The 22,734-nt window shown below is 51.3% G+C and overlaps 1 protein-coding gene across 1 annotated transcript; it reads right to left on the reverse strand.

The window, feature by feature from the left end:
* Positions 1–15,556: 15,556 nt before the first annotated feature.
* Positions 15,557–21,229, reverse strand: LOC123050596 (lysine-specific demethylase JMJ706). The gene is made up of 11 exons (XM_044473370.1): positions 20,896–21,229; positions 19,230–19,617; positions 18,982–19,138; positions 18,684–18,903; positions 18,539–18,592; positions 18,372–18,451; positions 18,006–18,283; positions 17,528–17,920; positions 17,118–17,443; positions 16,774–17,037; positions 15,557–16,465 (listed from the first exon to the last, which is right to left on the reverse strand). Exons 1-11 carry the CDS (start codon positions 20,896–20,898, stop codon positions 16,031–16,033), a joined length of 2,598 nt encoding a protein of 865 aa, XP_044329305.1. The 5' UTR covers positions 20,899–21,229; the 3' UTR covers positions 15,557–16,030.
* Between the last annotated feature and the right edge of the window lie 1,505 nt (positions 21,230–22,734).

Genomic DNA, 22,734 nt, shown 5'->3' on the forward strand with positions numbered 1-22,734 from the left:
TTTAGCATTTAAAAGATGTACATGGCTTAATAAAGCCCCTGGCAATTTAGGTCATACCAAGGCGTACATGAGAATCGGACAAAAATAGGGAAACATATGTTAAGAGATAAGCCAACGCCACGTAGGTTTTGGGCTAAAAACTGTTTCCATTGTAGTCTGATTGATACATCAAAACGTATTGATACAAATAGTGCAATAACCAACAAGGCTATTTTACATGCCGAACACAAGGGGAAGCTGTGCATGCATCCTGAAAGCGGACGAGGTGATCTTTAAAGATCCTTTAGGTACTCTGGCACGCCTCTATGCTTCTTTTCTCCTTCGTATATTGTCCTTCGAGAGGAACATCGACTGGTGTTTTCATAATAGGCCACATAAAGAGGCTTTGGCACCATCGAAAGGGTGGTGTGGGTTGTAAGGAACCTGGAAAAATAAAAAGAAAAGAAAAAGGAAATGTAATTGTCCTGATAGGGTCTAGCCGTATTGCAGACATTGTCCTTATTATGCCTCCATCCTTTCCCATGGTATTTTTAGTGGGTAATTATGTACGCGTGGTACATATGCCACAATTCGATAGGGGATGAGATGGAGGCCGAATTGCTAATCGAGCTCCTGACGAGCTGGACTGTCGTACGGTGAGGTAGTCTGGACTCGTTTGACAGTGTCCGAGTACTTGGCCGCCAATGTAATAGCTGGCTTGATGAGGCCACCCTATACTTCCGCTGCCAGGGCCACGGTGTGCTCCTCAATGCGGAGGGAGCGTTCCATGTTTCCATTCACTGTTATAACACCGCATGGTCCGGGCATCTTGAGTTTGAGATAGGCATAGTGTGGGACTGCATTGAAACAACCGAACGTAGTTTGTCCGAGTAGTGCATGGTAGCAATTGCAGAAGGGGGCGATATCGAAGATCAAGTCTTCGCTGCGGAAGTTGTCTGGCGAGCCGAAGATCACTTCCAATGTGATTGAGCCCGTGCAGCGGGCCTCTACACCGGGTATCACTCCTTTAAAGGTAGTTTTAGTGGGCTTGATTCTTGACGGATCAATACCCATCTTGCGGACTGTGTCCTATAGAGCAGGTTAAGGTTGTTGCCGCCGTCCATGAGGACTCGCGTAAGGCGGAATCCATCGATGATTGGATCGAGGACTAATGCGGCCGAACCTCCGTGACGGATATTGGTCGGATGGTCCCTGCGATCGAAGGTGATCGGACAGGCCAACCATGGGTTGAATTTTGGGGCGACTGGCTCTATCGCGTAGATGTCCCTTAGCGCGCGCTTGCACTCCCTCTTGGGGATATGGGTGACGTGTATCATGTTCACCGTTTTGACTTCGGGGGGAAGTTTCTTCTGACCCCATGTATTTGGTGCGCGAGGTTCCTCGTCGTCATCCTTACTGGGCGACCCTTTCTCCTTATGTTCGGCATTTAATTTACCGGCCTGTTTGAAGACCCAAAAGCTTCTGTTGGTATGGTTGGCAGGCTTATCAGGAGTGCCATGGATCTGGCAGGGTCGATCAAGTATTCGATCCAGGCTTGATGAACCACCTTTGTTTCGTTTGAATGGCTTTCTTCCATTGACCAGATTTGGAGCCACTGAATCCGGCATTGGATTTCGTATTCTCTGTATCGGCACTGAATGGCTTCTTCCGTTGTCGTTTCGGGCTTCGGAAGTGCCGCGGTCACTGGTACTGTTACCGCTATGGGCTAGCCAGCTATCCTCGCTCGCGCAGAAGCGGGTCATTAGTGCTGTAAGAGCTGCCATGGACTTCGGATTTTCTTGGCCGAGGTGTCGGGCGAGCCATTCGTCGCGGATGCTGTGTTTGAAGGCCGCTAGGGCTTCGGCATCCAGACAGCCAACAATCTGGTTCTTTTTAATTAGGAACCTGGTCCAGAATTTCTTGGCCGACTCTCCAGGCTGTTGGACTATATGACTGAGGTCATCGGCATCCGGAGGCCGGACATAAGTGCCTTGGAAGATGTCTCTAAAGGCATCTTCCAAGTCTTCCCAGTTTCCAATAGAGTTTTCTGGGAGGCTGTTTAACCAGTGCCTAGCTGGCCCCTTAAGTTTTAGGGGAAGGTATTTGATGGCGTGTAGATCATCACCGCGAGCCATGTGAATGTGGAGAAGAAAATCTTCAATCCATACTGCGGGATCTGTTGTGCCGTCGTATGATTCGATGTTCACGGGTTTAAACCCTTCAGGGAACTCGTGCTCCATTACCTCATCGGTGAAGCATAGGGGGTGTACGGCACCTCTGTATCGGGCCATGTCACAATGCAATTCGGATGGAGTCCGTATGCGGTTTTCAGCCCGGGGTTGGTTGTGTTTATTGCACCAGGCTTGATAGCCCGCCTCTCGCGCCAGAGCACGCACCCGCGATCCGTAGATTGAGCTGGTCTGACCTGCCCTATTTTCCAGGTCCTGTTGTAGGTCGTATGTGTATCCCCGAGCTGTTGTTTCTCTGCTTTTACAGTGAGGTGGTGCGGGCTGGTGTTCGGCTTGAGTTGCCACTCTGTCCCGGCCACATGGTGGTCTATCGGGTCCGTCAGCCGCATTACGCACGGGTGGTATGGGCTCCAACGCCTCATCGTCGAAGTAGGGTAGAAGCTTATGCTTTGGGTAACTCTTTGTTGGGCGTTCAAGGCCGTATTCTTCGGCTGCCAGGGCATTAGTCCATCTGTCGTTGAGCAGGTCTTGGTCGGCTTGAAGCTTTTGTTGTTTCTTTTTTAGGCTTCTAGTCATGGCTATTAGCCGGCGCTTGAAGCGCTCTTATTCAAGGGGTTCCTGTGGCACGATAAAATCTTCGTCGCCGAGGCTTACGTCGTCCTTGGAGAGTGGTAGATAGTTGCTATCCTCCGAGTCGTTGTTCCCTATTTGTTCGTCAGGGTCAACTTGCCCGTCCTCCCGATCATCCAGTTCGGATGTTGGTTCGATGGGGTCTTCTTGGTCTTCGGCGTTCTCCAGAGTATCATTGTCTTTGATGCCGGTATTGCTGTTCTTACCGCGACGTGATTTAGAGCGGCGCCGCTGACGTCGACGTTTCGGTGGTATCTCAGGAGGTCCGTCCTAGGCTGGGTTTTTCTCATCATCATCATCGCCGTTTTTAGTTGTATCCACCATGTATACGTTAGACGAGGAGGTGGCCGTCCAACGTCCGGTGACCGGCGGGTTTTGGGCCTGCTCCTCTCCGGCATCGTCGTCCATACCGTTGATGTCTTCGGAGGCGTAATTAAGCATGTCAGTTAGGTACTTGATAGTGGCTATGAAGTGGATAGTGGGTGGGAAGTAAAATTCTTTATTTCCAGCCCCTAGTCCGGGCTGGGCATGATTCAGAATCGGTTCCTCTATGATGATAAGGGATCGCATTAAGTCCAGAGCCTCGTTTAAGAGTGGGGTTTGGACAGGGTCGGAAGTTTCTGGGTCGAGCTCGCATGACGCGGGCCTCCAGGGTTCGGAAGTAGTATCCGGAGAAGAGTCTGGCCTTGCAATGATTGTCGGAGACGCTATTCTCTCAGTGTTGAGCTCTAAGGCCGCAGAGAGTCCGGCGGGCTCTAGACTCCCGTCTTCGAACCTAATGACGCGCTCCAAATCTAAGGTCGGAGCAGTGGTTGAGGCCGCGACCCCTTGGAAGATCAAGTCTCCTCGGATATCAGCGACATAGTTCAGATTTCCAAAAATCATCTGGTGACCAGGGGCGTAGCTGTCGATCTGCTCCAGGTGGCCAACCGAGTTGGCACGCAGTGTGAAGCCGCCGAATACAAAGATCTGGCCGGGGAGAAAAATCTCCTTCCCGGCAGCATTGTTGTAGATGATTGATGGAGCCATCGAGCCTTTTGACGACGGCACAGTGGAACTCTCAATGAAAGCACCAATGTCGGTATCAAAACCAGCTGATCTCGGGTAGGGGGTCCCGAACTGTGCGTCTAAGGATCGAAAGTAACAGGAGACAGGGGACATGATGTTTACCCAGGTTTGGGCCCTCTTAATGGAGGTAATACCCTATGTCCTGCTTGATTGACTTTGATGAGTATAGGGGTTACAAGAGTTGATCTACCACGAGATCGTAATGGCTAAACCCTAGATGTCTAGCCTATATGATTATGATTGTGACTGCCTATACGGACTAAACCTTTTGGTTTATATAGACACCGGAGGGGACTAAGGTTTGTACAGAGTCGGTTTACAGAGAAAGGAATCTTCATATTCACACGCTAAGCTTGCCTTTCATGCCAAGTAGAGTCCCATCCGGACACCGGGAAAGCCTTCTGTCTTGTATCTCCATGGCCCATTAGTCCGGCCCATATCACATAGCACGGACGCCCGAGGACCCCATAATCCTGGACTCCCTCAGTGGTCGCCACCGGTCCCGGCATCTGGTTCAAGATGAGGTCGCGCTCCGTTAGGTACCACGCCTTCACCTGCTGGCCCAACGTCGTCATGTATGCTCCCATCGGAAACGTTGGGTCCGTGTTCCTCTTCTTCACGGTGACGTTGCTCCTGAGTAGGTCGAGCTTGACGTCCTGCTTCGTCATCAACGCCGACCACCTCGCCTCAGATTTCTCCCCCCTCTTGGTGGCATGGCTCTTGGCGTCGGTGATGCACTGTTCTATCAACGATTGCAGTCGTTCGGCGGCGGGTTGCCATCGGGATGCCCTGCCGCTGCCGCCGAGGCAGGCGCGTACGGGTTGTGGACACCGTCCTTGGTCATGGCGAGAGCGCGCCGACACTCTGTCCATTTCTCGCATGACTCGATCCTGGTGAACACATGAAGGAACTTGAACTCCTGGTCGTTGTTGTCCTGGCGAAACATGTCGAACATTCGAACCATCTGCACAGACGAAGAACAAAGTGTTGGCGAAGCACACGGCGAAGAGCTAGGCCGGCAAGCGATGGACATACCTGACGCTTTACATTGGCGCATCTCTCCGGGTGAGCCATGACGTCCTCCTGAATTCATGCCACTTGTTGCAGGCCTGCTGGATGGTCGCCCAATGGTTGGCCATGGCCTTCTCGCCGTGATCCATGTGGATGTTGGAGAAGTCAGGGTCGACCAACTTGCGCTCGTCGAACGCCGTCTTGACCTTTCTCTAGTAGGTGTCGGCGTTCTGATTCGCACCGTTGACCGGTTCGATGCTGACAGTCTTCATGCTTCGGCGAGGCACTGATCTTCCTTTGGTGTCTATTTGGCATGAGGCTCACCCGTCTTGGCGGTGGACGGCCGCTTCTTCTTTCTCGCTTTGGCCATTGGCTTTGTTGGTTCTTCCTCTTCCACCTCCTCCTCGGCATTGTCGTGCTCGATGTCCTCCATGTCGACGGAGGTGTCTAGTGTCTCGTCTTGTGTGCGGAGCCTGAGGCACGAAGCGGCGGCGACTGAGCCATTCGTGATGATCTCGTCCATGTTGGCATCGGTGCTACTGAACTGTGGTGCCGAGCCAAGTGCGAAGGGTAAGGGTCTATGGCGCACAGTCGGCGGAGGCGAGCCCAAGTACGTCGACGGTGAGTAGTCGTACTAGGTGTTGAGGCCGGCGGTGAATGCGGGGGTGGGCGTGCACCATGTCGGGGTTGAAGACGGGGGGCGTAGAGCCATGCGGGAAGGTGATTGAGGGAGATGGCCGGACTATACCTTCAGCCGGACTCCTGGACTATGAAGATACAAGATTGAAGACTTCGTCCCGTGTCCGGAAGGGACTTTCCTTGGCGTGGAAGACAAGCTTGGCGATACGGATATGTAGATCTCCTACCATTGTAACCGACTCTGTGTAACCCTAGCCCTCTCCGATGTCTATATAAACTGGAGAGTTTTAGTCCGTAGGACGAGCAACAATCATACCATAGGCTAGCTTCTAGGGTTTAGCCTCTCTGATCTCGTGGTAGGTCTACTCTTGTACTACCCATATCATCAATATTAATCAAGCAGGACGTAGGGTTTTACCTCCATCAAGAGGGCCCAAACCTGGGTAAAACATCATGTCCCCTGCCTCCTGTTACCATCCGACCTAGACGCACAGTTCGGGACCCCCTACCCGAGATCCGCCGGTTTTGACACCGACATTGGTGCTTTCATTGAGAGTTCCTCTATGTCGTCACTTTTAGGCCCGATGGCTTCTCCGATCATCAACAGCGATGCGATCCAGGGTGAGACTTTTCTCCCCGGACAGATCTTCGTATTCGGCGGCTTTGCACTGTGGGCCAATTCGCTTGGTCATCTAGAGCAGATCGAAAGCTACGCCCCTGGCCATCAGGTCAGATTTGGAAGTTTGAACTACATGGCCGACATCCGCGGAGACTTGATCTCCGACGGATTCGAGCCACAGCCAAGCGCGCCGCACTGTCACGATGGGCATGATTTAGCTCTGCCGCCGAACAGTGCCCTGGAGGCCGCACCTGCGTCCGCTCTGACCTCTAGCTCGGAGCCGATCACACCAACCGAGGATGGGTGGTTAGACACCGCCTCGGGGGCTGCAATCTCTACGGCGATCAAGCCGAACACCAGCCCTATTCTCTACGAAGCCTGTGACTCCAAGGAGCCGGACTCCTCTCTAGACTCCGAGCCCTCCGCGCCCCGACCGATCGAACCCGATTGGGCGCCGATCATGGAGTTCACCGCCGCGGACATCTTTCAGCACTCGCCCTTCGACGATATTTTGAATTCACTAAAGTCTCTCTCTTTGTTAGGAGAGCCCTGGCCGGACTATGGTCGGCAAGGTTGGGATGCGGATGATGAAGAAATTCAAAGCCCACCCACCACCCACTTCGTAGCCACTTTCGATGATTTAACCGACATGCTCGACTTCGACTCCGAAGACATCGACGGTATGGACGCCGATGCAGGAGACGATCAAGAACCAGCGCCTATAGGGAACTGGAAATCCACCTCGTCGTATGATATATACATGGTGGACACCCCAAAAGAAGGCAATGGCGATGGAACAGCGGAGGATGACCCCTCCAAGAAGCAACCTAAGCGCCGGCGTCAGCGGCGCCGCTCTAAATCCCGCCAGACCAAAAACGGTGATTCCGGCACGGGGGATAATAACACCCCAGACAGTGCCGAAGACAACCACCTCCAGCAAGATTCGGCACAGGAGGATAGAGAAGCCATCCCTCATAAGAGAGCGGCAGACAGAGAGGTCGAGGACGATAATTATATGCCTCCCTCCGAAGACGAGGCAAGCCTCGACGACGACGAATTTGTCATGCCGGAGGATCCCGTCGAACAAGAGCGTTTCAAACGCATGCTTATGGCCACGGCGAGCAACCTCAAGAAAAAATAGCAACAGCTTAGAGCTGATCAAGATTTGCTAGCCGACAGATGGACTGAAGTCCTTGCGGCCGAAGAGTATGAACTCGAATGCCCCTCCAAGAGCTACCCAAAGCGCAGGTTGCTACCCCAATTAGAGGAGGAAGCACCTAAACCTACATCACCAACGCATGATGCAGCCGATCGGCCACCCCGTGGCCGCGACAGAGAGGCCTCTTGGCCCTCCACTCAAGCCGCACCCCGGCGCCGCTCAAAAACTACCAAGGCATGGGAAAATGCGCCAGACCTGCGAGATATATTGGAGGACAAGGCAAGGCAAACAAGATCGATCTACGGATCACGTGGGCGCCCCACGGCACGAGACGGTACTCGTCACGCCGGATACAGTAAATCCGGTCGGGCTAAACACAGTAGACAAAGCTCGTTTGAGCTGCGTTGTGATGTAGCCCAATACAGAGGCGCCGCACACCCACTATGCTTCACAGATGAAGTAATGGATCATCAAATCCCCGAGGGTTTCAAACCCGTGAACATCGAATCATACGATGGCACAACAGATCCTGCGGTATGGATCGAGGACTATCTCCTTCATATCCACATGGCCCGCGGTGATGACCTACACGCCATCAAATACCTCCCACTCAAGCTTAAAGGACCAGCCCGGCATTGGCTTAATAGCTTGCCAGCAGAATCAATTGGTTGTTGGGAGGACCTAGAAGCTGCATTCCTCGACAATTTCCAGGGCACTTATGTGCGACCACCAGACGCCGATGACCTAAGCCACATAATTCAGCAGCCAGAGGAATCGGCTAGACAATTCTGGACACAGTTCCTAACCAAGAAAAATCAAATCGCCGACTGTCCGGACACAGAGGCCCTAGCAGCCTTCAAGCATAACATCCACGACGAGTGGCTTGCACGGCACCTAGGACAGGAAAAGCCGAAATCTATGGCAGCCCTCACGACACTTATGACCCACTTTTGCGCGGGAGAAGACTGTTGGCTAGCTCACAGCAATAACATGACCAAGAGCCCTGGTAATTCAGATACCAAGGACAGCAGTGGCAGGTCACGTCGCAACAAGCAAAAGCACCGCATTAACAGCGACAATGCTGAGGATACGGCAGTTAATGCCGGATTCAAAGGCTCTAAACCCGGTCAGTGGAAAAAGCCATTCAAAAGAAATACTCCGGGCCCGTCCAGTTTGGACCGAATACTCGACCACTCATGCCAGATACATGGCACCCCCGAAAAACTGGCCAATCACACCAACAGGGATTGTTGGGTGTTCAAGCAGGCAGGCAAGTTAAATGCCAAAAGCAGAGACAAGGGGCTGCATAGCGATGACGAGGAGGAGCCCCGTCCACCGAACAACAGCGGACAGAAAGGTTTTCCTCCACAAGTGCGGACGGTGAACATGATATACGCAACCCACGTCCCCAAGAGGGAGCGGAAGCGTGTGCTAAGGGACGTATACGCGATGGAGCCAGTCGCCCCAAAATTCAACCCATGGTCTTCCTGCCCGATCACTTTTGATCGAAGGGACCACCCCACTAGCATCCTTCATGGCGGATTCGCCGCATTGGTTCTAGACCCAATTATTGACGGATTTCACCTCACTAGAGTCCTTATGGACGGTGGCAGCATCCTGAACCTGCTTTATCAGGATATAGTGCGGAAAATGGGCATCGATCCCTCGAGGATTAAACCCACCAGAACGACCTTTAAAGGCGTCATACCAGGTGTAGAAGCCAACTATACAGGCTTAGTTACACTTGAAGTGGTCTTCGGATCTCCGGATAATTTCTGAAGCGAGGAGTTAATCTTCGACATAGTCCCGTTCCGCAGTGGCTATCACGCACTGCTCGGGCGAACCGCATTTGCCAAGTTCAATGTGGTGCCGCACTATGCATACCTCAAGATGAAGATGTCAGGCCCTCGAGGCGTCATCACGGTCAATGGAAACACTGAACACTCTCTCCGAACGGAGGAGCATACGGCGGCTATCGCAGCGGAAGTACAAAGCAGCCTCTCAAGGCAATTCTCCAGTCCGGCCATTAAACATCCGGACACCGTCAAGCGCGCCCGGAGTAACCTACAACAAGACCGCCTGGCACGTTCCGAGCAAGCGTAGCAATGCGGCCCCAACCCCAGCCCTCGCAAACTTGCGAAACCAGTGTTGCGCGTACATAACTACGCTCTAGAAATACCATGGGCACAGGGGGAGGGGCACCATCACAGCACGCCCGAAACACGGCTTAAACCGCACTAGGGGCTGCCGATTTCTTAATTTTCTCTTATTTTCAGGACTCCATTCTTCGGAAGGCTTGTCCGGCAGTACAATTGCCGCACAAACGATACAACCAGGGAAGCAGAAAGCTACGCTGCACTACGGAACTCTAAGGTGGTCTCTATAACAAGCAATATACCTGTTTCGCATAACATTCCGCAGCTCGCCCCTGGAAAGGACATATTTGATAGTCCCATCTTTTGCTTATCGCACTATTTGTATCGTTCTGCTTTGGTCGCAGCTTTTTTAAATAAACAATGCATAGCTTCCGTCTATTATTGCATTACCTCTTTTTTATGAATATATGTTCATTAATGACATGTTGCACCCGTACACTTTGGTACGGCCAATATGCCAGGGGCTTAAGTACCCCACAACATGGTGTGAGAAGTCCAAACACTTTCACAAGTGCGGCACCCCAAACTTATAGCATTATATGCATCGGCTCCGAATCATGTCTTGGGTCAATAGTTGGGTTTGCCCGGCTCCTATGTTTTGGTACCTTATGTTCCGTTATATCAGCTAAGGTAGCACTAGGAGAACTACTACGATTGTGCCCCAGTTGAGCTGGGCTAAGCACCTCAGTAGAGAAAGCTAAAACTGATCGTCATGATGAGGCGAGAGCTGGTCGCTGTTCGAGAGGTTTTCGAGTCCCTAAAGACTTATGTCGCTTAGAGCGAGGAGTTGGCTTTGTCCGGCCTAGGCGTGGATAGCGCCCCGAACTCGGTCTTCCGAACACTAGGGGCTTCGCCGAAATTTAAAATTATAGAATTCTATGGCTAAGTGAGAGTGTTCAAGCATTATAGTCCGATTGCCTTGTTCGTTGTGTTGAGCGCCTCCCTCGAAGGACCCAAGAATGAGAAAAGAGCGCTTATGTTTATCCCGAACACCCCAGCACTCGTGCCATGGGGGCAGAAGCCGATGACTCGCCATCTCTCAAATTTGATAAACGGCCGCACATAAGGTAATATTTTAAATTCAAAAAGCATTGCTTAGCGCACATGAATAAGTTTTCAGCGCACAGGACAAAACGAGCGAGTTCACTGAAAAATTACATTCATGGAACATTCATCCGCCACAAGGCGGGCACCCTTAAGAACGCCCTCATAATACATCTCGGGCATGCGATGCTCCTTGCCCGGTGGTGGCCTGTCCTTCACAAGCTTCTCAGCATCCAGCTTGCCCCAGTGCACCTTCGCACGGGCAAGCGCCCTACAGGCACCCTCGATGCATACGGAGCGCTTGATGACTTCGAGCCTTGGACAGGCCTCCACCAGCCGCCTCACCAGCCCAAAGTAGCTCCCAGGCATGGCCTCTCCAGGCCACAGCCGGGCTATGAGGCCCTTCATGGCCTGTTCGGCCACCTTATGGAGCTCGACCAACTGTTTCAGCTGGTCGCTTAAGGGCACCGATTGTTTGGCCTCAGCATACTGAGACCAGAACACCTTCTCCGTCGAGCTTCCCTCCTCGGCTCGGTAGAAGGCGGCGGCATCCGACACGCTACGGGGCAAGTCTGCGAATGCTCCTGGAGAGCTCCGGATTCGGGTAAGTGACAAGTAATTCACTTTTACGTGCTTGCTTTGCATAAAGAATGCCTTACCCGCCGCTATCTTTTTTATTGCCTCAACCTCCTAGAGGGCCTTCTGGGCTTCGGCCTTGGCAGACTTGGCATCTTCAATGGCCGCTGCAAGCTCAGACTCTCGCATCTTCGAGTCAAGCTCCAAACTCTCATGTTTTTTCATGAGAGCCTGGAGCTCTTGCCGCACCTCGCCAACCTGCGTCTCATGCTTCTCCTGCTCGGTGCGCTCCGTGGCCGCCCTCTTTTCGGCCTCAAACAGCGCTTGCTTAAGGGTCGCCACCTCAATTGTGGCCCCTACAATAGCCGCGTTAATCGTGTCACTTTTTGCAATTGCACCTTTCACATATTTCAATAAGGTATTTCTTACCTTCCTTCTCCTCGAGCTGCTGCTTGGCCGGGCCGAGCTCTTGCTCGGACCGCTCGAGGTTCTGCTTCAGCGTATCCACCTCCGCGGTCAGTGCGGCGGAGGCCAGCAGCGAAGCCTGCATACGCATATTGACTTGATTATGTTAGACTCCTGTGATTATTAGATCCTCTATTCAGCTTTTCTTTCCGAACGCCGAACAGAGCATCAGGGGCTACTGTCTATGCGGTAATATTTTTACATATTCTTTACTTACCTCAAAGCCTGTTAGAAGGCTGGCACAAGCTTCAGTCAGTCCGCTCTTGGCGGACTGAACCTTCTGGATCACCGCACTCTTAATAGTGCGGTGCTCCTCGTCGATGGAGGCGCCGTTAAGCGTCTCCAGCAAATTGTCCGGTGCCTCCGGTTGGACGAAGGTCACCGGCTTGGTAGGCTTGCTCCTCTTGGAAGGAGTCTGCCTACCGAAGTCCGGAACTGTTGAAGGTTCCGGCGCGGTGTCCGGCTCAAGGCCGGACTTGGAGCCCTTGGAGGTTCTATCCGCTTTACGCCTGGAGTCCGGGAGGTTGCCTTGCGGCGCCTTCAGGACCTCCTCCTCCTGGTTTGGAACTTGTTGGGATGCCACCTCGGCGCCGTCCGTAGGGTGGGGGGAGGAAGCCGTCGGAAGCGAATTCACATCCGACAAGTCCAGGGAGCCGCTCGACGACTCGTCGAGCCCGGCCTTGGGCGGACTGCACAATCATGTTCAACGTAAGGAAAAGCTGTGCAATGGGGGAATACTATGAATCACTCTGGTATCTGGATACTTACAATTTCGCCAGGGGCTTGGCCCTGTGCGACCACTCCTCTTCGCCGTCGTCGGCGTTGGTGGAGTAGTCCGGAGGAGGGGTCTTCCCCCTCTTGGACCCTTCGGCCTCCCCGGTTGGGGCGGCCTTCCTTTTCTTCCCTCCCCCGCTGGGGGAGAGAGGTCTCTTCTTCCTCCTCCTCGTCTTCAGGGGAGGAGCGCGCCTTGGAGTCGTCGGATGGTGAATCCGACACCTCCTGGCGCCGGGCACTCTTTCGAGTCCCCATGGCCTTCTTCTTGGCCTTCTTCTCCGGCACCACGTAAGGTGCCGAAACCAGCAGCTTCGCCAAGCGAGCGTCCACTGGGCCTTCGGGCAAAGGTGTCGGACAGTTGATCTGTCCGGACGTATCCTGCCAATCCTGTCAAAAGTAAGGGAACTTAGATCCCGCATGGAGTCAAACTATGAAAAACTAATACCCTATAAAAGGTGAAAACAGCTTACCGCACGAGCGTGACGCTGCGTGCTAAATCCGCGATCCTCGATAGCGGATGCGGGGGCCTCGGCGCCCTTGAAAAGCACCTTCCAGGCATCTTCGTACGTCGTGTCGAAGAGCCTGCTCAGAGTTCGGTGCCGCGTCGGGTCGAACTCCCACAGGTTGAAAGCCTGTTGTTGACACGGGAGGATCCGGCGGATGAGCATAACCTGGACTACGTTGACAAGTTTTAGATTCCTGTCCACCAGGGTTTGGACGCATGTTTGGAGTCCGGTCAACTCTCCTTTTTAACCCCACGACAGGCCCGTCTCATTCCAGGAGGTGAGCCGCGTAGGGGGTCCGGATCAGAACTCGGGGGCTGCGACCCATTCAGGGTCGCGCGGCTCGGTGATGTAAAACCACCCCGACTGCCACCCCTTTAGGGATTCCACAAAGGAGCCCTCGAACCATAGGACGTTGGGCATCTTGCCCACCATGGCGCCTCCGCACTCCGCTTGGGTGCCGCGCACCACCTTCGGCTTGACATTGAAAGTCTTGAGCCATAGGCCGAAATGGGGGCGGATGCGGAAGAAAGCCTCGCACACGACGATAAACGCCGAGATGTTGAGGACAAAATTCGGGGCCAGATCGTGGAAATCCAGGCCACAGTAGAACATGAGCCCCCGAACAAATGGGTGGAGAGGGAAGCCCAGTCCGCGAAGGAAATGAGGGAGGAACACCACCCTCTCATGGGGCCTAGGTGTGGGGATGAGCTGCCCCTCTTCGGGAAGCTGGTGCGCAATATCGTTAGACAAGTATCCGGCCTTCCTCAGTCTTTTGATGTGTCCCTCCATGGCGGAGGAGACCATCCACTTGCCTCCCTCTCCGGACATGGCTGGAGCAGGTTGAGGTGGGGTGTGCGGATTTGGGCGCTGGAGCTCGAGTGCGCGGAAATGGATAGGCAAAGAAGGAATAAGGCATGGATGAAAAGGTGGGTCCTTATCCCCTTATATGGGCGGACGCGACTATGCGCCCCCACCAGCCTGGTAAAACTCGCTTATCTCCCAAGCGCCGTAGTCAATGGCGCGGTTGGGTTACCCACACCCGTATTGATGAGAATCCCGGAATAAGGGGACACGATCTCTGCTTTAACAAGACGTGCCAAGGAAACCGCCTCGCTAAACTCGCTGAGGTGGGACAGTAAAATGATTCGAATAAAGACTTGGCCGTGGTGTGATGTCACGCTACGGAATACGTCAGCACATTAAATTTGTGTAAATATTATTCTCTCTATGGCAATATGTGGAAACTTATTTTGCAGAGCTGGACACTACCTTTGTGTTCAAAATCTTCTATGAAGTACTTGGAGGAGGAACCCGCCTTGCAATGCCGAAGACAATCTGCGCGCCAGACTCGTCGTCATTGAAGCCTGGTTCAGGGGCTACTGAGGGAGTCCTGGATTAGGGGGTGTCCGGATGGCCGGACTATACCTTCGGCCGGACTTCTGGACTATGAAGATACAAGATTGAAGACTTCGTCCCGTGTCCGGAAGGGACTTTACTTGGCGTGGAAGGCAAGCTTGGCGATACGGATATGTAGATCTCCTACCATTGTAACCGACTCTGTGTAACCCTAGCCCTCTCCGGTGTCCATATAAACCGGAGAGTTTTAATCCGTAGGACGAACAACAATCATACCATAAGCTAGCTTCTAGGGTTTAGCCTCTTTGATCTCGTGGTAGATCTACTCTTGTACTACCCATATCATCAATATTAATCAAGCAGGACGTAGGGTTTTACCTCCATCAAGAGGGCCCGAACCTGGGTAAAACATCGTGTCCCCTGCCTCATGTTACCATCCGACCTAGACGCATAGTTCGGGACCCCCTATCCGAGATCCACCGGTTTTGACACCGACAGTGATGCTGGGGTTGAAGCCGCCAAGCGCGTCGTCGTCAGTGTCGTAAGGTGAGGGCGCGTACCCCCACCCTGACGACGAGAAGTTGGCGGGTGATGCGACGCTCTGCTGGCTACCCCACGCGCCTTGTGGGTACTGGTCGGCCTGTTGAGCCAGAAGGAGCTGTCGCTCGTTCGCCATGCGCATGCGAGACGTCTCCTCCTGCTCCGCCGTCGCGTCCCTGGCCTTCTTCATGTTCGGCCTGTTTCGCCGATCGGTGGTGACCGCCGCCCGGCGATCAACGTCGGCCTTCCACTAGGCGTTCGTCAAGCCGGGGGGCCTTGCCATCGGTGCCCTCGGCTTCCTTTGTTTTGACTGGGTGGAATCGGTGGCTAGGCGAGGGGGTGCATACTTCTTCGACGGCATGGCGGGCGGATCTGGAGAGAATGGCGGTAGCTGCGGGGGAGAAGGGGGTCGGTAGGGGAAAAATGGAGGGAAAGGGGAAAACGGCGGGAAAATCGATTGGTGTCGCCGATAGTGTGGGCACACGCGCCTTTTCGCTTCAGCCGGTACCCCTGATGTGCTGGGTTCCGCTTGGGTTCGCCGGTTGTAATTTCAGCACAAAACGGCGAAAAACAAGGATCTGACGGCGCGGTTGGGCAATTTTTTCTGCTCCGGCGGTAAAAAGGACGCCCTATGGGGCTGTTGGAGATGGTTTTACTCTTTTTTGCTTACGCTGTAGTACTTTCTAGTGCTTCGCTGTGTAAATTTAAAAAAGTCTCATACTCCATAGGCCTCAATTGCAACGCATGCATTTCACATGAAGATGGGTTAGATTCCACACTGATTAGTTCAATTGCTGCGGCTCTCAGGACAATTTCCAAATTTCTCACACACCATCCCGTCAACATCCGAAAAGAATGATTGAATAATTCATCAGGAGCAGGTAAGCGTACGAAAGAATACAGTTAGCAGCAGCTAGCGCTGCCCTTGTTTTCAACGATAAAAACAAGAAAGAGATATACAGCTGCTAAGCAAAAGAAAACACTTGCAGAATGGAGGCCCAATTCCGTCACGGGCAATGCAGGAGGCATCAAAGAGGAGCCAGCAAGCGGTGACTCAGATGAAGCCTCTAAACAACGTGACGAACAATCGTCTTGTCTTCTAATAACCGTGTGCCTACCCTAGGCCGGCCTCAAATTGGAGGCACAAAGAATGGATTAACCAAGCAATCAATCAGCCCTACCCTCCTCTCCTTTCTAAACCCAGTCAGTCAGCATCTGTGCTAACCAAAATGCAAGCGCCCTCGTGTAGTTAACAATGCATCTAAACAAAGAATTGAGTCCTATCTGTCGAGGTTGTTAGCACCTGAGCGTCGGCTACCCTAAACCGTATGCCAAAACCCAGGCGGCTTGTCATCCACTGCAAATCTCTGGCCTGAACTGCCCTGCTGCTGCTGCTCGACCAGCCTGTTCGTGCTACGAGGCAACCGGATCTTCACCCGCTTCGGCCGGACCTCTGAGGCGGCTGCGTCTTTAGTTGCCTCCGCAAACTGCTGCCGGGAACAGCTGCTGGTAGATGGATACACATTCGACTGCTGCGCCGCATAACTGGTATCGCCTTGTTGAGCTTCCAGCTGCCGCCGCTTCATCCTCCAGGCAATGGGAACCATATCCTCTCTATCTTCCTCAGAAGAGGCAGAATTTGACTTATTGTGCCTCATACTAACTGAGGGAACTGAAGTACGCTCAGAGTCTTCTTCAGGTCGCTTATTGTCATGTTGTGTTTCTGGGGATGCCTTCTTCAGCCGCTTCAGAACCTGAGTAAACAGTATTTATATATAATATCAGAAACAAAACATGCAGCGTAACAAACCTACACAAACTCCATGGATTCTCAGTTGTTTCTCAATTACCAACCACGCGTTCAGTAACCTATAATATGATACACGCCTAAGCCTAAAAATTTATCAGCACATGAGGTGGGCAAGGAAGCAGCAGTTCACCAGGATGGTAGTGACAAAAATAATCAAAATTGTGGCTACAGGGTCAGATGCGTGAATAAAAATAGATTGGCTTCCTCTTTGACAATCTGTTCTCAAATTTCGAGGATCAAACTGGAGCATACCTTCTGTTCAGACATGTTTGTTGTCTTCGTGTCAGGAGCAGATCTTCCTAATATGCTGGACCTGCGCTTGACTCGGAAAATTTCAGTATCAGAATCAGAATTGCCACTGTATTCCATGGGTGAAGCATTGCAGGAACTAATTTCATTGCAAGCATCAGCCATGCAGGATGAATTGCCATACAACGGACCATTCCCTTCCACTGATGATGTTTTTATGAACTGCTTAGTAATTGGCCAAATTTGGTCAGTTTGAGCTGCATGGAACTGAAAAACAACAATATTATTACCTCAAACTGAAAGACAACAGTTGGAAACAAGATTTCATACGAGTGCGGTAAACTGACCTTTGGTTCTGCAGGCAAAGACCCGTCACGATGTGCAAAAGACGTCAACGATGAAGTCGCAGGAGAACACTTTCCACCGTCAGCAGCATTTGCTTCTAGCAAGTTTGCTTCACTGTTGCTGATGTCCTGGTTAGCCCCAACTGATCGACCATGATCATCACCAATATCAGAAATCGCAGCTTGCTTATAAGAGACATTAGCACTTGTTTCCTTATCCAGGCGAATATCCTGCTCGAATTTTCTATATAGAGCCTCTAACTCCAGTATGTCCTCTCTGACGTAGACAATCCGGTCAGATTTACAAGAGCAGCTCCGCAGTTCTTGTTCTGTACTCCAATCAATAAATATAGTCAGGTAAAATACAAACTTGAGGGGAAGGCTAGAGAAACAGCAATGTCAGGATTTCCTACCATGATGAAGGCAGATAGGATCAAAGGTGCATCCGCATGACACATGTGTAACGTAGCAATCACGCCGGCACATGCTACAGGATAGGTTCGAATACATTTTTGGCTTGTAGTATATCTGAGAACCCATTTTAGCGAGTAAGCTGCGTGTGCGCCGCTGCAGTCGCATCAACCTCACAAAGGAAGACTTCACACAATATTGAGTGTATGGATGTTCAGAATTAATTGTTTCTGGATCACTCAGTTTGTGGGACAGAAGCATTGCAGAACGGCAAAGTAGCTCCTCGTGTGCAAGAAAGGGTGTTCTGTTCAGAAGTGCGTAGCGTTTGCTAGCCAGAGAGCCCAGAGGAAACCAGTCGCCAATAGCAAAATTGACAGCCTCTCCACAATTGAAGCCTGGGTAATTCAAACATTGCTTAGAATATATAGTATGCATATATGCGGAAATTACCAAGCAGAAGATAGAAGAAACTATACATACCATGGCTGAAACCTGAATGGTACGAACGAGGGAATGTTATAACAAACTCTCCAGGCTTCTGCACAGCTTTATAAACAGGAACATTGTGGTCTAACAAGATATTTGGGGGGAACATTGTTGTCTTCCCTAACAGAACATCAAAAGCTGCATCCTCTCCATCACCAGTCAAAATATCCTTGTTGTACACATACTGGCTTGCCACCCTTTCAAATCCAGGAGCAGCATCGCCTGGTATCCCATACCATGTCTTAAATGCCCCACAATGATGATAATTGATGCTGGTTATGTGATAAAAATGTTAGAAAATTGTCCATAAAAAAGGAACGAGGAATAACCATGATCAATAATAAGAATGAGGATGAGTACCTGTACAAATAGTGATCTTCGACATGCCATGCAAACATGCTAAAGAGCATACCGATATAAAGCATTGGATCTGTTACTCCCTGTTTTGGATCAGAGTAATTACAATCACGACGAATCCATATTAAGAATATACTAAAACATAAATAAGCAAGGAATAGATTACATACCGGAATTGGCGTCTGCAGAAGTCTCAGCACAGAACTGGGGAGCCGTGAAAAATTCTACAAGCATAGAGAAGAAAATCATGAATAAGACTGTAAAGTAGCCAACATCACACACAGGGAGAAAGGGAGAGAGGGGAGCATATTTTACCTTGAGGTTCCAGTTGCTTTTCCCAAGCTGATCGTGAGAAGAAGAAGAGAAGGCACTCCCATCAACATCACAAGCATATTCAACAAAATCCATCTTTCCAGAAGAGATTTCACGCCAGAACTCCTCCTCCACGTACCTAGCAGGGAGACAACTAGCACTGGAATACTTCTTAGAGAACACTTTGTTGGCCATTCTCTCGTAGTCTCTGAAAGTGTACTTTCTGCAGAGTCGTGAAAAATGTGATGAGACTTTGAAGGCAAACTAAATAGGGTACTGAAATAAACAGAGAGTAGCACACCGTCCACTCATAAAGAAAGTGACTGTATCGTCTTCAGCCCATTCAGCAAGACGAAGCGGCTGAACCCTGGTCATGAACTTAAAACCAGGTTGTTCCTTCATCAGCACGACACCAGCGGGCACAGAAGCGCTTACAGGTGCCACGATTTTGCAAATGCCTGGAGAGAAAGATGCCATTGTCATTATTTATTCATCCATTCGGTAATACATTGGCAAGAGAAATGGGTCTGAGGTAAAAGGAAGGTGTACCGTATTTTGAAGCCACCGGGGAAATTTTCTGTATATACGCAATGGGATCCTCGAATTCCTCCTTGGTGGGACAATACACAGGGCACTCTGGTATGTTGTCTATCCACTCTAGGTTAGACATATCGAACTTGTCCACCTTGCGCTTTGCAAATGGATTATTGTTCTGGGCACTGCTAGTGCTAGGTAAACCCGCAGTAACATTGTTGGCATGCAATCTCACCCCACAGTTTGCAGGAGTCCGCAGTGAGTCCCCGCCGCTCCTTGCAGCCATGGCAGGATTGTCACCGGCGTCTTTCTGAGCACTCAAACGCATCCTCTCAAGTCTCCTCTTCTTCAGTGTCTCGAGCCCATTCCTGACCTCTGCGGGGAGACAGCTCCTTCCCTCCACCTAAGACATAGCTAGATACATCAGAGAGTGAAGAAGCACATGCAGCATTGCAATTTATAATGTGCAAGCCGGCATTGACCAACAAAGACAGCAGGGTCAATTAGCACCAATAGTTTGGATGCCACGAATTGGTCATAGGTGGAACCGAAAGAGCGGCAACTCCCAGCCAAGTCAAGAAAGCAATAGTCATGGAATCAAACACGGCACATTGATGTCCTCCACGCGGGTGCTTCCCTGCCACGACCATCCGTCGCAATCAGTCTGCCACTGAATTTATCCAGAGCCGTTCTATATTCGAGGTACTATAAAAAGTCCTACTGTATCTCGTGGCAGCAATTTATATAGAAACGCTCGCTGCTTTAAGAATAACGGTCTCTTTAGTAAGAAGGAATCCATAAATTTCGAATCCACGGCCATTAAATCGCAAGCACAACGGTTGATTGACTGATTGAGCGAGGTTCTGCATACTGTAGAAAAATCAGCGGCGAGAAAGGAAGAGGAAAAGGGGTACTAATTTGCAGACTTGGTCAAAGGTAGAATTACGCACATGCGGTACGACCATTGGAGTAGAAACTTGTGGAAAAGGGGAGGAAGATGCCATTGCCTGCTTGGCGCTCGCCGAACAATGGAATGCAACCCCACACGGCAAGGAATAGGACAGCCTAAACTTAACTTGGGAGTACTAGTAGCAGTGATTTAGCACGAGCATCTTAATTAGCCCAAAGGAGAGGGGAAAAGCGAAGAAAAATAAATACTGGTAGAAGCCCAGCTGGTGTGTTTGACTTCTCACGCAGCGAATCTATCTACTACTAATCCTAACGGGCGAGGACGAGCGCGAGGCCAAATTAATACAGCTCATGCGGTGATGATGATACTACCTATGAACAAATCCAAAAACAAAGAGATGGCATAAATAAATGGTTCCTCCTGGTTTTCCAACATTGACGGCCTCGGAATTCACGGGGACGCAGAAACAGAGGGCGTACGAGCAATTCGCCGGACGCGGATTCGTGCGTAATTCGGAACAATTCTCCCAATTGGCGCGGCTCGTGGCGGAATCCATGAATTGCTCGGCGAGGGGGGACGAAATTTACAGGGAAAACGACGCGGTAATTCGAATACTAGGCCTAGGAGAGAGGAATCGAACAGTGACCGGCCACGAACACGCATTAATTGAGGCAGCGGCGGAAGAGGAAGGAGAAGGAGAAAAGGCGCGAAGGAAGAGGGAGCGAGCGACGGAAGCGGAAATTGAAGGGGGAGGCAGATCTCGCGACTCACCATGACTCCGGCGGGGCGCGGCGCGGTTGCGGAGGCCCGTCTAGAGAATTCCCCGGCGGCACGGGTCCCGCATTCCCCTCCGGGCGAGCGGGCGGCGGCGGGGATCCCTCCCAGCCCAACCGAAGCCGGCACGCGCGGCGCGGTCCTCCTTCCTCCTCCTTCCGTCGGTTATTTTCCCGCGCGAGCTACGCGGGAGCGGGAGGTGGAGGCGGGGGCACTGGCGCAATTGAGGGCCAGCAATGGGGGCCCCACCGCGGGGGTTGCCGGCGGGGGAGCGGGTCGCCGGAAGAGGAAGGGAACGGGACGGGACGGGACGGGTCTCTGGCTGTGGGGGAGGGGAGGGGAGGGGCGGGGAGGGTGATATGGGGAAACCGCGGAGAAGGGAGACGAGAGAGCCCCACTTGTACCCGTCGCCCACGCTTTTCGCTTTCCTTTTTTTGCGTCGGGTCGGAGGAGGAGAGGGAGGCGACGGGGTCATGGGAGCGGCGTTGGCGTTGGAGTTGGTTCCACTAACGGAACCGCGTCCCCCGCGCTCTCTCCCCGTTCTGCCCCTGGGCTTCCCACCCCTCCGCCCATTGTCTTTCTTTCTTTCTGGTGGGACTTTTCCTCCTCCTCTCGTCCGCCTGTGTGACACGAGGGAGGGTGGGGGTGGAGGTGGGGTTAGTTGCTCACCTCACCTCACCTGCATGTGACATTTACTGTCCTACCACCACCTGGGACGGACGGACGGACGGTTGGCCCAAAAGGTGCTTGCGAAAACACACAAGTAAATTCCACCTCTTGCTTTTTCTTGATTGAATGAACTACTCCTAGGTTAGCTCGCCACGTGTCGCGCCTGCGTGAGATGAGAGAGACCGCTGTGTGGCTGGAGAGGGATCCGACCTGTTTTTACTTTTTAATTTAATCATCTCCCCCTCTGATTTTAAGGGGATGGAGTCAGGCCTTATTTTGTTTCAATTAAATCAAGCCACGTAGGTGGGAGTACGGATGGGCGCACTCTTAGGGAGCAAGCAAGTCTCGTCCGCCGGAGAGAGACCAATGTTGGCTTGACTCGGATTTAGTTACTTGTGCAGGTATATTCGCCTCTGGATAGATAGAGTGGACAGGAGGCATTTTTTCACCGTTCTAACCAGTACTAACCTTTGGTGGTTTTGATTTGACTAGCAAATATGCTCGTGCGTTGCAACGGGAGACAAAAAATTATGGCTAACCAAATAAGTATGACTCAATATCCTGATATATGAGCGTACTCTATTTTAACATAGTGGCTCATCATGTTGCCATTTTTTTACCCTAGCCGATGATGGCCGCGATGTCCACGTGATCACAATGCATTCGACGCGGTAAATCCCAAGGCTATGAGTTCGCCGGTGCATGCCACACGTGTCATTTTGTTGCGCAAGGGAACGTTTAAAACTTTAAAAACAAATCTCATTGACCACGAAATACTCCCAACGCCAAGACATATAAAGACTTTCGAAAAACTAATCAAATCCTAGACATAAAATACTTTTGAATCAGTGAACAATTTTTCGAATAGACAAACAATTTTTTTTGAAATTTTTTATTTTCTCAAAAAAATGATAAAGATTAGTTTTCTTTACAAAAGAATTTAAATGTATGAACCGGTTTCGAATTCATTAACAATTTTTGACCCAACAAACATTTTTAGAACCGATGAATTTTTTTAAAATTATGGAACAAATATTTATTTTTATTTTTGTGAACATTTTCTAAAATGTCATGAACATTTTTTTCAGATTCCCGAATATGTTTTGAATACACGGTCATTTTTTTAAAATCATGGACATGATTTTATTTGCCGACCATTTTTTCTAA

This window comes from Triticum aestivum, chromosome 1A (genome assembly GCF_018294505.1).
Source record: "Triticum aestivum cultivar Chinese Spring chromosome 1A, IWGSC CS RefSeq v2.1, whole genome shotgun sequence".
NCBI lineage: Eukaryota > Viridiplantae > Streptophyta > Magnoliopsida > Poales > Poaceae > Triticum > Triticum aestivum.